The sequence below is a fragment of the Ambystoma mexicanum genome, chromosome 1p, assembly GCF_040938575.1.
Source record: "Ambystoma mexicanum isolate Mex_15411 chromosome 1p, UKY_AmexF1_1, whole genome shotgun sequence".
Taxonomy (NCBI): domain Eukaryota; kingdom Metazoa; phylum Chordata; class Amphibia; order Caudata; family Ambystomatidae; genus Ambystoma; species Ambystoma mexicanum.
Window position 1 is genome coordinate 842,588,612 of NC_090921.1, and position 15,426 is coordinate 842,604,037.

The 15,426-nt window shown below is 46.5% G+C and overlaps 1 protein-coding gene across 1 annotated transcript in view; it reads right to left on the bottom strand.

Annotated features, from left to right (window-relative positions):
* Window positions 1-4,499: 4,499 nt before the first annotated feature.
* Window positions 4,500-15,426, bottom strand: part of CENPN (centromere protein N) — a 270,163-nt gene continuing 259,236 nt past the window's right edge. The window contains exon 11 of the mRNA XM_069652847.1: window positions 4,500-8,310. Coding sequence (XP_069508948.1) covers window positions 8,195-8,310 — 116 coding nt within the window. The 3' untranslated portion in view covers window positions 4,500-8,194. The remainder of the gene's footprint in view (window positions 8,311-15,426) is intronic.

Below are 15,426 nucleotides of genomic sequence, written 5' to 3' on the forward strand. Positions count from 1 at the left end.
GGTGTCTTCTCAATGGGCTGGATAGAGGACTGCCTCCTGGCAGGCAGGGATACCCTCACCTTCTGGGCTGTGCCCTGGCAGTCCGCCCCAGCGGCCTTCGTGAGGGACGCCACCACTACTTCGATGTAAGTGTGGGCCTTTGTCTTTTGCAACTGGGCCTTTGCGGTCTTGACCGCGACCTTCACCTTAGTGGGAGGGTGGTTATCCTGCTCCCCTTGGCCTTCTCCGTCAGTCCAGCTTGGGTCTTCTCCAACAGCTTGCCCTGATGGTCCGACTTAATCTTCTTTGAAGAACTTGAGCGCTGGCTCGTGGTCGAAGGTGCTGGAGATGCTGAGCTCGCCCTGGCCACCGAGGAGCCTGTTGCAATGGAGCTCCCGGAGGCAGTGGACTCGCAGTGCGTGGCCTTATGATGGGCCTCCGCAGGAGAGGCACACTCAAAGGTCTTAGAAGACCACTCAGCTTTCTTCTTCTCGGCAAGTGAGGCATGCTGCCGGGACTCACCCAGAGCAGGGGCCTTGGCCTGCAGCCACTCGTTGAGGCGCTTGCGTTGGTCGACCGGCGTGCGCGGCACTATCTCCCGACAAACCACGCAGTCGTTCTCCACATGCGTCTGGTCCGAATGCAGGCAGTAGAGGCACAAGGAATGTCCATCGTCCGAAAAGACGTTCCGTAGGTTGCAGCCGGGGCAAACTTTGAAGAGAGGCGCCGAGTACTTCTCCTCCAACCATCTCCACGCGTTGTAGGCCACAGAGAAGCCTCTGGAATCCTCAAAGAAGAAACGACGAAAGTCCACCCTTGTGGGGCGCTGAAGAATCAGAAAACGGGTCCCCGTTAATCGGAAGGTTGATCAGTGGAGGTTGAGGCTCGATTGACCAAACAAATAGAGTAAAACTCTAAGAAAAAAAAAAAAAAAAAAAAAAAAAAAAAAAAAAAAAAAAAAAAATCGCAAAACGCAGTAAAAGTTCTTGAGCTTTAGCACGAGGACTCCCAACACTTGAACGTGCAGTAAAAATCACCTGAAGATGGCTGAGGGGCTCAGGTAGAGGGCAGTCATTGGCTGGGGGCTGTATGACCCAGAGACCAGTGATTGGTTGTTAGGAGAAAGACAGTTCAGAAGTGAAACAAACTTATTTTTACTTTACTGGGGATGCCCAGCCTGATGACGGGGAATATTCGTGAACATGCAAATCCATGCCAGACCCCATGCTGGAGAATGGGGGATACCATGTCTCACCGAAGGACATCCTCTCCCCACTCTCCTCCACCCAGGTGATCCTTCCTCGCATATCCACCCCCAGGGTCGGGTTCCAAAAGCGATGGTCTTTCCCTGGCCACCTGAGCAGAGGATACCGAGGGGAAAAGAAGCAAGGACATCCTCAGGTTCCTCACAGTTATCAACAAAATGCTAATTACAACTCCTCTTTATTCTCCACATAGTCAAGCTTACATTCCAGTTCTGTGTAGCGAGCTTCCAATTTGGCATGGCAGTTATCACTAACTCTAGGACACCTAATGTTCGTTGATTAATGTCCAGTGCCTATAGTCGATCCTCAGTCTTCACTCTGAAATCCGTTACTGAGGCCTTAATTTGATCCTATCACACAAATGTCTGGCATTTGGTGGCAATTTCCACTTTAGCACTGGAGGCTCCTGAACTCTGGTGTGCGGGGGGAGGGAGGGGGTCTTCCAGCTGGGGGTTCACAGAGCTCCCAAATAGCCACACAGCCATCTCTGCTCTAGGGGAGGCTCTGCTAATACCCCCCCGTTCCCCCAACAGGTCCCAAGGGGCCTCTGGCTTCTCCACTGACCTTACATAAAGGACCCGTGGCATTTCCCTGATCCTCCACTGTCAGTGCCTTCACTGTAAGGGGAGCAGAGGTCATGAGGGCCCAAGATTGTGAGGGGAAGACTGACTGTCCTGACACCCTTGGGTTCCGAGGCCTTTCCTCCACCATTCACCTTGAATTGCCTCCCCTCCCCCCACATCAGCAGCACAAGAGCCAGATTCTGTGGGGCCAGTCTCTGTGCTCAGTCTTCCACCTGTGGTAGCAAAGCCACTTGCCATATCTCCTTCTGGTATCTGGCTCTCCTCCCCACTGCTCCCGGGAACACCAGCGATCCGTTCCACCGGTTCCTGTAGTGAGAGCAATCTTCACTACTTCCTGCCCTCAACTAGCGCACTGACTGCCTCCATTTCTGCTAGCCACCTGTTCTCACTGAAGACTATCTGCCACAGTGGCCCGTAACACGGTTCAAACCCTGCACCAATGGTCTGCTGGTTGCTTTTTGCTCCACCAGCTTGAAGGGGACGGCCAGTTCTTGTCTGGTGGGAGGGAATCCAGAGATTGCAGGGAGCCACCAAAAATCTGGAGGCTAGGCAAGCAGCTCTGGCATCAGGCAGCATTTGCATTGGGCCCCCTCCTGGTGGCTCTGCCACTTTGTATACTTTTTAAGTAAGCTCTATGAAACAAGGCATTATGTTAGCCCCATAAAACTACACATTAACACACATTTATGGTAGCTAGAGGCGAGAAGGTGTGTTATGTGGTGAAGTGCCTTAAGTACAGACTCTGTTCAGATACCATCTTTTCTTTAGCTCTTAAAGAATGTGTGTGTTCCGCAGCAAATCATTGATGGAGTCAGGCTTTTCTACACTCATGATTCTGCCCACTATATTGTAAAGCTGCAAAACCAATGTTGTCAATTATTGCAGCATTAAAATAAAGAAGTTGGTATTGCGTGAAAATATAGCAGCCCCAAGTAATTCTGACACTGGAAATCAAGAGAAAGGTGATCACAATGGGATTAGTTAGAGCGATGACTGGAAATTAAGAAAGGTAATGCCGTGGCTATGTAGTGGGTGGATACGAAACAGAACACCCGCAGGCTATGTTCCCGATAGCAGGTCATCTCTCACTTATCTTCAGTACCTTTGGTTTAAAAGACCAGCCACTCTGAACAGGGACTTTAGTCCTATGGGCCTCTCACACAATAACACAGAGTATACCCACCACTCAAATGAATTACATTTAAGCAAGGACTACAGTAGAGTCCAATGGCAAACTGTCATTTTGTTTGCTGAAACTTTTTTAGCTCCAGATTAAAGACATTAACTGATTTCTAAAACGAATAGGAACTTGTGATGTTCTGTGGAAATTCCTTCAAAACAACCTCAAGACAAAATGTTCAACGTATGCAACAATGATGTGAAAGGCTGGCTTTTGATAGGCGCTTTATTTACTAGGCAGATTTGAGAACCATTTCATCCCTCATTGGCTGAAGAAAGAAGGCAGAGTCCTAATAGCACTCAGATGGTACACAGGCCTACCCAATTTAGAGGAATGTGTGAATGACTAACATCCACTAATACTGCATGCTCACCTGCTCAATAAACATTAGTGCCCGACGAGGAACACATTGCAACAATCAATCTGACTGTCGCTCGCCAGGTCGTTACCCAGCCAACAAAGACTTGCCCGACTTAGATGGACACGCGTAGCGTCCCTTGAAGTTACTTCTCTGTCTGATTGCCATGGGAAGGGACTACATGTAGTCCCTTCTCCCTGATGGCCATTTCTTTCGCTTTTTTCTCCCTCGAGTTGAGAAACTGTCTCAATGCTGTTTCTCAACTCGAGAAAACGTACCAGGATACTAATAGCAATAGAACCCTCGGGGAGGGTGGGGCCATTACCGGTACGATAATGCCCCGGGGCTTAAGTTAAAACCCTCACTTCGCTCTGGCTTGTAACTGTCGCCACGGAGGCATTACCCAACCGGTAATACCTCTCCCCCTCTGGTTCTAGTGCTTAAATATGTATTTTTCTTTAGAACAATGTATGCAGTTATACATTCTCTCTTTAAGCTACTTAAAAGGCCAGAAATAAAAACGATTCAGTCACTAAAACACCTCTTTATGCTTTGTCACACAATCTCTTGTCAATTTCCATTTTTTAACATTTGTGAACCTAACATTTTCGACTGTGCATAAACGGATGCACATATTACTCAAACCGTATTGCTACAGATATGCAAATGGTTGTGTGCATAACGACATTGCTTCTGCCCATTTTACTCCAGCAACTCAGGCCCCTCTCCAGACTAATAATTGGGATTTGGCATAGTAGATGCTGGCTTTTACCAGCAATTCTGGAGCTAGCCCCTGCGAGCAAGACCTTCTCAGCAAGCAGCTTACAGACGTACAGCTGGTCTGTTTTGCAACCCAAAGCCACCAAAGACGCAAGTAGTAAAACTTCAATTTACAATGCGAGCCAGGCATTCTGCTAAGAGCAGACGTGTCCACATCTGATTTACACACAGAAATACATCACAGCAGAGCACATTTTTAGAATGCATCGAATTTTTAACCATGTTTTTCATCCCAGCTGTTCATGTGAATTGCAGGTTTAATGTAATCATGTCAACAATCAAACTTCGATGTTTTAAAACATTTTATGCACTCTCGTATAAGAACTTAATGAGCAGATAACGAAACGTTGAGCTAAAACGGACAATTGATTTATTTTCAAAGTCCAAAGATTAATTAAAATGACAAGCACGTTGGCACCTGGGGGAAAAAATAAAACATTTGGTTTAAGGATATCACATTTTAAAAAGCAATTTTTTACAAACATAACAATATTGTAACATCTGCCCATTTCTCTGCCAAAAAAATCATATCATTTTCTTCACTCAGACCGAGGTTGAAGGCAGTATTCAAAAGAGGAGACACAGGACATGACATTGAAAGTAGGGATGTATTATCTCAAAGCGACAAAGTGCTAAGGAAAAGGTTGCATTTTCTGTTATTTTGCACAAAGTTCTCATTTTTGATAACTTAGCCACCTCCTGTACATGTCCTCCTGAATAGCCTCTGCCTAGACCTATTTTTAGCTCTAATAACTCTTGAAGATCAATATTAGAGAGGTGCTAGTGCCTCTCTGCTGCATCGTAATCGAGAACAAGCGCATCGTTGTAAAAGCTGTCATGGCACATCAATCTTGTAGAAGCAAGTGGAACTATGTTGCAGAGTTGATGAATGCTGCTCTTAATGAACTTGTTTTCTTTCCATACTGCTTGGTACAATACTGTGTTTTCCACCGTACCAATACAGAATGCAGCCAGCTGAAGACATCAAGTGCTTCCAGGAACCTGAGCAAAGTAGCCATCACTTACTCCCAGGTCTTAGTATTGTTTCTAGATACCCATGTAAAGTAGCCATCACTTAATTTCTGAACCTTGTAGAATACATCCACAATATTACTTCCAAGTGAACACAGAATGTAGCCATTGCACTGTATTGGGTGTACGCAGAATAGTCCTTCTGGAATCTTAATTGTACAAATCGAGCACGGATACTGAACCCAGTCGAAATGAAGAATGCTAGCAAAGCTTAGACTCCTGAATTATGTAGAATATAGCCAGATATTGAACCTAGAAGAAAGCAGATGCCACCACTGACACCGATCCTAGGAGCAGCTAGAAATATGCCCTACATTACAGCCAGTAGATTTAGAGTATAGCCATCATAGGAATTCTGGGTCACTGCTTAAAATGTAAATCATGCATTTTACCTTTCTCTCCCCATGCATAGAGGAATCAGCTGAAGGCACTGCCGCAAACCCGCACACACCCGGCACCATACGCCACTTGAAGACAATGTATAACACCTCTTCCATAAGAATGCAGCTACCAATCGCAACAAAGTTTCGATACGTAGTTGAACACATCATTTCTATCACGTTCGCTATACAAGTGATGCACTGCTACTACATTTATGCTGCATGCGTTTGCTATTGTTGCGATTCTTACTATTAAAGGTCTATGGCTGTCACGGTTTGTGTAAACAATGCAGCCATGATCGATTGGAAGCCTCTTCTATAAACCTTTAAGTGGCACCCAAACCATACAAGCCACTGTACTAAAAAGCATTGGCAAAGCCAGTAGATCTGACATTTGCAAAACCAGGCATCATGCTCCGTTTAAATGATGATCCATTACCCCGAATGCAAGGTCATTAGCAAAATGCACCCACTGAAACACTAGCAATCCTGCTCCCCATCCCCCCAATCTACAATATCATTTCAGTTTGTTTATGTAGCACTTCATGCCACTCCTAAGCGTCGAAATGGTACATCATGCATCTACCTCATGTTGGAAGGACTGACTCAGTCAGGATTTTAACAGTGCATGTTTGAGGTTAGCGCTTAACCCACAAGCTGTCTCACTGAACAATACTTAAGCCTTTACCCCACCCACATTACTAGCATTGTAGTAATTGTAACTATGGTACAAGTCAGAACGGCCAGTACTACAATTGCTTGCACTATTACTGCTGTTAATGGCAATAGCGGTAGCAGTGCTTCTATTACAACTACAACAGGTAGCAGAACTAATACTACAATGACTATTACTGGTACTGGAAGCAGCAGCACTTAGTAGTGAGGTTATATTATGTTAATTTATACCACACACTGCTAGCACCCAAGGGCAGTCTCGGTAGTACTACTACTAGAAGGTTCAAACCCCCACATGCACCTATATTAATGAGATGAAAACTAAGCCTGGTTCAACCCACAATACTCTAAGGCTTTTGCCTTCCACAAGAATATAGCACCCCTTACTTCAATGGAAGCAGTCTGCTGCAGAGTTCTAGTCTAGTGTAAGCTATGGTTCTCTCCAGATGTTTTGGACTATGGCTCTCATGATCCCTCACCATTGACTATGCTGGCTAGGACTAATTAGTGTTGTTGTTTAACATCTGGAAAGCCAAAGGTTGCATGCCCATATCTTCATATCGTTTTTTTCACCTCCTTACCGCACCGACTCAAAGCTCCCACTGACTACTATGCATTTCCTTCATGCACACCTCACAATCTACGCCTCTCAGGCAGACGTCTAGCAGGGCGTTGTTAATCCACATGCAGCCCTACTTCCAGCAGCATTCCTACCAATTCTACCTGGTTCTCCACATCCCTTGAGAGCACCTGTGATTTCTGGTCTGCCACCTATAAATACCATCTACGAGTGCCTTTTAGTGTTTCAACATTTCAATTTTCGTTTCAGTAATCCAAAGTCATTTTCTATTGTTACCAAGGAATTCACTACTTCTACACTTCGTGTCATTTAAATAAAGCCAGTGATATGTCCACATAATCACCCTGTACACTATTTTTGGTCAGTGATATTTTTCAATCAATGCCTTCTGTGGCGGTTACAAGCCAAACTCTCCTCATAGTTTAGTATAACTCCCTACCATTGAATAGTCTTTAGGTGCTTGCCCTGCCACACTATACTAACCTACCCCAATGCTTATCCAAAAATTGCATATCTTGTAACCTCCTTATAGTGAAGCACACATTAAGGAAACCGAGAACTACACCTTCAAAATATTTCAATTCTGGTTTCAAATTGCATTAGAAAAATCTTGATTACCTCCTTAATGCTGCACTTTCACTTGACTACTTTTGGCTAAATATGCCTCACCGATGTGTTAAAAACCCCTAGCACTCTCCTGTCCAGCTATGGCTGAAGTTTTTTGGGAAACCCAACAAATCCTCACTTAGCCGTGAAAAAGCCACCACCTCCATACATGGCTTCTTCAATCTCACCCATTTCCTCTATTATATCCTAGTTTCAGGTTTTCATCACATACAATACATGCTATAGAATAAACTAGTTTAACAAATACTACGCTTTAAAGTATTTTTCCAAAGAACCATAGTGCAGAACGACCCTCTACTTACTCCAGACCTTCCCAAATCAATGAACTGTACACAAGCTTCTTCATAACCATTGCTTTTCCACTGCGGAGTCAAGAACGCTTCATCTTGCATTCAAGAAATTCATGTCTTAGTCATTGTTTGGTGCAATTGCTCACTCGGGGGAATTGGGAAAACCAGCGCAAATGAGGAGTAGCTTTCCATATTCCCCAGCCCCAAAAAATAAGCTCCGATTTTATTTTCGGTTGAGAACATACTTCAGGACCCAGAATAGGCAAAGCATTACATAGGGAAAGGAGAACCACTTCACATAGAAACAAATATAAAAATAGATTTTATATTTCCGTGATTGGCATCACTGAGTAATATGTATGTGGAGATGCTGCGGTCTAATGAATGTCAAAAATAAAATGTCCACGGGAACTTTGATCTGCCGTTGCCTCCATTCTGTGTACAAAATGCTGCTATTTAGTACGTCAAGAGCCAGGTGTTGCTGCAGAATGTAAACTTCTCTTTTCACCAATGGTAAAATGGTTTCTCGCCTTGCTGGGTATACATACAAGTAACTGTGAAAGTGGTGCTTCAGCAATTCCTAGACAGGATGACAAAATAACATGACATGTTACAAAGGGGTGAAGGTATCCAAGAAGTTGTGAGAAACCTGCAGTAGGAGACTTTAAAAGTAAGAAGCAAAGGCAGGATGCTTCACGCCATAGTGACTTTTGCACAGGTAGAGTTAGTTGCATAATGGAATATGAATGTATGTATTGCACGTGTAGCCAGCAAGCAACATAGTGCTGAACAAGAGTTCCTGTAGAGTTATGCAACGTCCTCAACAGGCAGCCTTCTGGGAAAATGATCTGCACTGCAAAGTTTAATTTCAAAAAGGGACATACCCCCCCTGAACCTAAGTCAGAGTCCTGGGCTCGGCTACACGGCAGTACAATTCTCTGTGCATACACGGAAGTACTAAAGATGATCTGAACTGTGATGAGTAATCTATATTAAAGGTAGGTCAACATGCAGATCACGGAGCTTCACTGAGGCTGCTATTTACATACACATGTATTTAACTACCACTGCACCAGCGCACACTGATGAAACAAACCTCATCACCACAGCTGTCATTACATGCTCTGTCTGAGACCAGACATGCCCCTCTCACCAACACACAGTACCACATCCACCAGAGAATGCCTACGCAAAACAAGTGGAGGCACTGCCATCATGTACAAAGACCCCCACAGCATCCCCAAAAAGCCCACTCATCACATCTACAGCCCACATTCATCCACTCCATCCACCTACACACAATCCTAAGTTCCACATAGAACTGTCCATCATCACTACCAACAACCACGACCCTGCAGCACCCCCTGCCCTCCCCGCCGCACAAATATCTACTTTGGTGATTTCAACCCAGGTAGTTCCCACCCAGACAACCCCTTAATGAATATCTTCACATTCTAGTCTCCCGCTATGAACTCACCCAAAAGATCACCTACACCATACACATAGCTGGAAACATTCTTTATTCCCCCCCCCCCAACACTTTATTAATTTTACAAAATAACCAACAACTAATAGAAGCATTCATGTAATATCAGAGTTATTTCTGATCAATGAATATACTAACAACTTAAGAATCTTATGATACAGGCTTGTAATATGGCACAATCCCCGCTAACATGCATTGTCCTTGGACATAATACCCATTGGCAGCATTCTTGACCTGACCTTCCAACCTTTTGCAAAAATTCAGTTTCTGGGCAAAACAGAACCTGGATATCATGGTCAGACCTCTCGGCCATCTCCTTCATGCTCACACAATATCCCCTGCACCCCAGAAGGAAAATCAAGTGCATCACATAACACAGCTCTCACACCACTCCTTCCATCCCTCTCCCCTCAAACCCACCCCACCTTACTACTCTACATCTACGAAGAGCCTGGCAAAGGATCCCAAGCCCCTATCCCTAGGGCACCCCTCAAAGACAACCGCAGCAAATATGATATGGCCAGCATCAAAGCTACCCACCCCCTCCAAGATCCCCAATTTCCCCCCAAAAGCACACACAATCTTTATCAAGCCTCCCACCAAGCGGTATTACCCAAAAAGATCAAGGGCAAATATATATATATATATATATACGGCCAAATGGGGAGAAAGAAAAAAAAAAAGTAGTCTTTTGGGATTCGTTTTTTTTCTTCAGACAAATCACCCAAATTTAACTACCATAGACTACACACAACTTCCTCTGTACTATTTCAACTACAAAACACACATCAGATAGGCCCTCTCCCAGTGTCCCTCTTCCACTCACAAAACCCTGCAATACATGGGAAACTTCCACTAAAAACAAGACACTCTTGTGACTCTAACCGCCAAACCAAAACCAGTCCACATCCTGCACCATGCATGTCAGCTAAAACCATATCTAAAGGCATCACCACCCCAGCTAAAAATCATTACCTCCTGTGTCTCACATGGCACAATCCCCTCTGAATGCAAAACAGGACATATTTCACCTCTCCTGAAGACCATCCCTCGATTCCCACGCTCCCTGAAAGCTGTAGTCCCCACCACATACCTCCCTATAAGTGCCAAGTCAACTCAAATAGCACATCACCATAACCTCCCAAACCCCTTCCAACCAGATTTCTGCTGTGGCCACAGCACCAAGACTGCAACACTTCGCATCATGGTTGACAGCCACAATATCACCAAAGGTATCACCCGACTACTGCGAAGAACATCATTGCGAATGCGAAAAGAAAGCATGTTTTACCACGAAATTATGCGGACATATAGATAGGGTTAGGGTATTCATTAAAGTGAGCGGGATTGGGGGGCCTTCTGGGGGAGATGAGTCTCCTCTGCATCTATGTGTGCATCATTTTCTCATTTGCAGTGATGGATGCTGCATTTTCACGTAGACCTCACTCTCCACAGCTTTTGATACCATTGACCACTGCAAAAGCATCATGAAGTACGACAGACAGCAGACTTCAAGTTCAAACAAAATATATTTATTAATTTAAATGTTAGCATGGTTGAAGGCCTAACTTGCCACATGCGAAGGCTGGATTTCCCTACCTGAATGAAACTAAGGAAAGTGAGTCAGTGTTCAACTTAAAAGTCTGTGTCCAAAACCCATCCTTGCCCTCACAACTACAATTAACCAATGTGTAGGGATGTCAAAGTCAAAATAAACTGTTTAACTCAAAGTTGTGAAAGTCTTCCAGCTCAGTTTCTTTTCAGTTGCCATCCCCCAAGCATAAGACAGTTCCATAAAAAAGTCTCAAAGTTTACCTTTCTCCATTTCAAGGCGATACATTTCAGAACCAATCCTTGGGGTTCCCTACCCCAAGTAACAATCCAAAGCAAAGGGATTTTGAGACTCCGGTCCCAAGACAACATGTGTATTCCCTTAGGTCTCACAGCTCGCTTCCCCAAGACTTCAATGTCTTTACTTACATTTGCCTCAGTTTTTTCACAAGTTTTTAACAAAACACCAGGTCAACCTGACCCCTTTTCTGGCTTGCCTCGCCAGTTCCTTTGCAGTGGTTTCTCACCATTCAGGGCTCTATGGTCAAGGCGCAGTTGTCCGACCACATGGTCCACCCATCACAGGTCGGGCAATCGGGACCCCCGAGTTCCTCCGCCCACACACAGGTTCATTGGCACTTGTTCCTGTGCACCAAGTCACTGTGACTGGATTCCTTTTATTGGGCTCTTGGCTTAGTGTGTATTCTTGTGCTCCTCGTGCTTCTCTTTGGTCGCCTCGTAGCTCTGCCACCATGCATCACACACCCTTTGCCAAACTGTAGCCTTGCCTCACTGCATTCACTCATTAACGTTCATGGTTTGGTTTCCATTAGCCTTTAATGTATTTGACTTCACGGTTTGGGGTAATTCGTTGTGCCACATATATTTAAATCTCACTGTTTCAGTTCAGAGTTCAATGTGCTTGTTTGCTTAATTAAGTTGAGTATTCAATGTACACTTGTTCGCTTTAATGTTGAATTTCCATTTAGTTCGGTATTCAATATGCGCTTAGTTGCGTACTGTCGTGGACCGTTGCTCACTTGTGGTCCCTTTAGGAGCTCCCCGGTGCTGGAGAGGAGCCTCCCAGACACTCGCCAGCCTTCTCTGCATCTTCCCAGTGGTTCCCGCAACTTCCTTTCGCCTCCTGAAGCTGAGAAACCCACTGGTACTAGCTCAGTTTGTTCGCCGTGTGTTCCCTTAACCCACTGGCACCTCCGATGCTTGCCTCCGGACGCGGACAGCGTCCTCAGCCTTCCAGGCTACTCAGCAGCTCCTGCTGTTCAGTTCACGCTGAGCTTTGGAGGCTCCCGGGCTGTGGGAAATGAGAAGCCCACTCACATTGGGTCCCACAGGTCCTAGGGGACCTCTGCCGGCGTCCTGGTTCTTTCTCCTGGGTCACCACAGCTGCCTCCTCATACGGTCTCCTGCTGCTCCTCTACACTCGGGTCTCCCTGTTGCTCCACCTGTTGCGCTCTGCCTTGCTGGGCTGGTCTCCCTGTATCCACCAGCAGCCCCTTAACAGGCTGATGAGAAGCAGGGTTCCTCATTTAAATAGGTTAGTCTTCAGTGTATGTTTGAAAGCTGGCGGGGAGGAACACGTTCTCAAGTCAGGCGGAAGTGCATTCCAGAGGCGAGGAGCAGCCATAGGGAAGCAACCTTCCGATAACCTAGCCAGATTGGCTGTTGGGGTCAGAAGGAGGCCAGAGTTATTGGATCGTAATGGAAGTCTGACAGGGAGCCATTCCAGCATAGAGGACAGGTAAGTTGGGCTTTTGTCTCACAGTTCCTTGCAGGCATCTTCTTCGTCCCAGTACCAAAGTGGTGAAAAGGTGCTGTCGAAATCACTCTTAGTTGCCTCTTCTTTGTCCAAGTACTGTCAAGTGTTGCATGTGAAAAAATGAGGGGAACTGGCTTATAAAGGCTGGGGGAGGGTTATGGTGGTCGTCAATAGGGAAAGTGGGATACCATCTCTCTCCCAAGGGCACCCCACTCCCAATCCTAAAGGACCCTCCACCCAGGTTATCCTCTCTCGCTTCTCCACCCCTAGGGTCAGGATCCAAGAGCGTTGGCCTTTCTCTGGCCACCTCACGAATACCCTCGGGTTTCTCACATCACACAATCCTCCTAAACACCCTGCCCCACAGGATGAAACTCTCAGGCACTGTTCGAATGGTTAACCACCTTTCTCACTGGCTGTACCCTTCACCAAACCCCTTCTTGATCAAACCCCCACCCTAATTAAATACTAAATTCCACATGGATCTTTCCCATTTCCCCTCCTGTTCAATCAGTATGTTGCATCTCTCAGAGAGCCACGAGGCACCCACAAGATCAATTTTCATCAATACAGATGACACACAAATATACTACAAAGTCTCTTCCCTCTCAGAACTCCACACCCTCAAAAACCGTCTCCACAATCACTACCTGGATGGCCACCCACTTCCAGAAACTCAACCAATCCAAAACTGAACACCTCATCTGCCTCGCCCAGACACAAAAACCAACCTCAAGCCCCCGTGGATCAAAGAACACACCAGAGACAACCCACAAATCCCTATCCACAACAGAGGAAAGCATTTCTGGACCTGCGTTCCTTGTGGTGAGGGGTTTTCACGTTCAATTTTTTATGATTCTATGAGCTCCGTGCTCTTGTAAATTTTACTATTGAGGAATCTGGAAATTATACTGCTTTGCCGCATCACGGCCTGCTTCAGTGTCTCTCCCTCCACCTAAGACTTCTTCCTGTATTCCCACTGCCGTGCCCGCCTCCCTGCCCACCCCATCTCCCAATTGAGTCTTGGGCCCATTTAGGATTGATCTTATTTTCATTTTTAAAGCGCTCACACAGCCCGCGGGCATCGAGGCGCTGTTACAGGATTTTTTTTTTGTCTTAGTTGTGTATTTATAACGCACTTAAATACCCAGAGATTTCTAAGCACGGACTCAGGGATTGAACCTATGTTGCTTTGTGTCGTCTTGCTTCCAAGGCGAACACGTTGCCGCTGAGCTATCCTCCCAGCCCATCTGCCCAGGCTGCTAAGGGCAGCTCCGACAGAAGCAGCTCTAGACCGTGTTTGCCAGTGTTCGCCTATTAAGTCTGCAGCCGTCAACCAGAAGCGACTGACAAGTTAAGTGTGGTTCCGGCAAGGAGGGGGCGCAGCCATTACTGCACCCTATTAAACTGAACCACCATTCTTATTACCCAATAGCTTGTAGTCCGATACATGTAGCCCACAGTTGTATGCTAGACAATCTGCCTAAATGTTAGATATGGTCATCGTCTTCTGTTGTACCCCCATTCAGGGGTTCATCTATCCAGCTGTCACAAATCTAGGTGGTACTGCATTTACTGTTGATTGTGCCCCCATTTGGATGTCTCCATCCATCCGGGTGTCCCAAATCTAGCTGTTTCTGCCTTTACGGTCTACTTTTGCACCCCCTTTAGGAGTTTCTGCATTTGTCTACTGTAGCACCCCCATTTATGCATTTAAGACCTACTGTTGCACCCCCATTTAGGTTCTTCCCCCTCTAACCAGGTGTACCAAAGCCTGTTGCCACTGCATTTTCTCTTGTGCCCCTATTTTGGGCGTTTCTCCCTCTGTGCAGGTGTCCCAAGGCCAGGTAAGTCTACATCTACCGTTTTACTCCAGTTGGACGTGCCTCCCCCGCCCCTCTATTCATGAGCGGCACAATGGAGAGCGGGAGTGGAAACATTGACCCCCAGAGTATACTGCATCGCCCAGCGACCCAGGTAAGCCAACATTCCCACCCCCTGCTAGCTATTCACCTGCACCAACTCAGCAAACCTCTTCGAACAGCATAGCAACCCTCCGCCCCAACTCACGCTTCCCTTATTTTAGCACAGCAAGAGTAGCCCTGGCCAAAACTCCAACCTCCACAGCACCCCACACTCACCCCCACACCCCAAGGGCAAGGGCCTTTCCTTGCCCTTAAGTTAAGGAAAGGCCCAGGCCTAGGACACCTCAGGCCCCACTTGGCATCACCCGTGCTCGAACCCAGAACCCTGCCAACTCAGAGGGCCAAAACCTCCTGCCGGCACCCAACCTGGTCCTAGCGCTATTCCCCTCCTCCCCCTGGTCCAACCGCAACCTCCACCCTCCCCACGCCCTGCGCTGCCCATCCCTTCTCCACCTCAACCAACTCCCCCCCCCCCCGAATGCCCTCCCCTGGCCACACCCTCCCTCATCCCCCATCCACCTCCCCATCCTACACTCCCTCTCCTCCTACAAACTCCATCCCGATCCATCCGGCACTCGCAAACAAACCCCACCAAATCCCTTGCATCCTCAACAATGCCAGGTCAGTCTCTAAAAACAAATTCCACATCTTCGACCTGATCTCAGAAGAAAACCCAGACGTCCTTTCCATCACAGAGACGTGGTTTTCTGACGATAACAAGCCCATTGCGCATGAGGCATTCCCACCCGGCTACAACTTTATTGTTCGGAACAGCTCACCAAGGGGTGGGGGACTTGCGATACTACACAAACACCAATTTCCACTTCATATTAAGGACACCTCAGCCACCACCACAGACTATAAATCCCTTCTGGTAAAACTCTCACCTTCCGCCTCGCATAGCTTCCTACTCAACTGCAGACCCCACCACCCCCTGGTTACAACAAAAACTTCTCA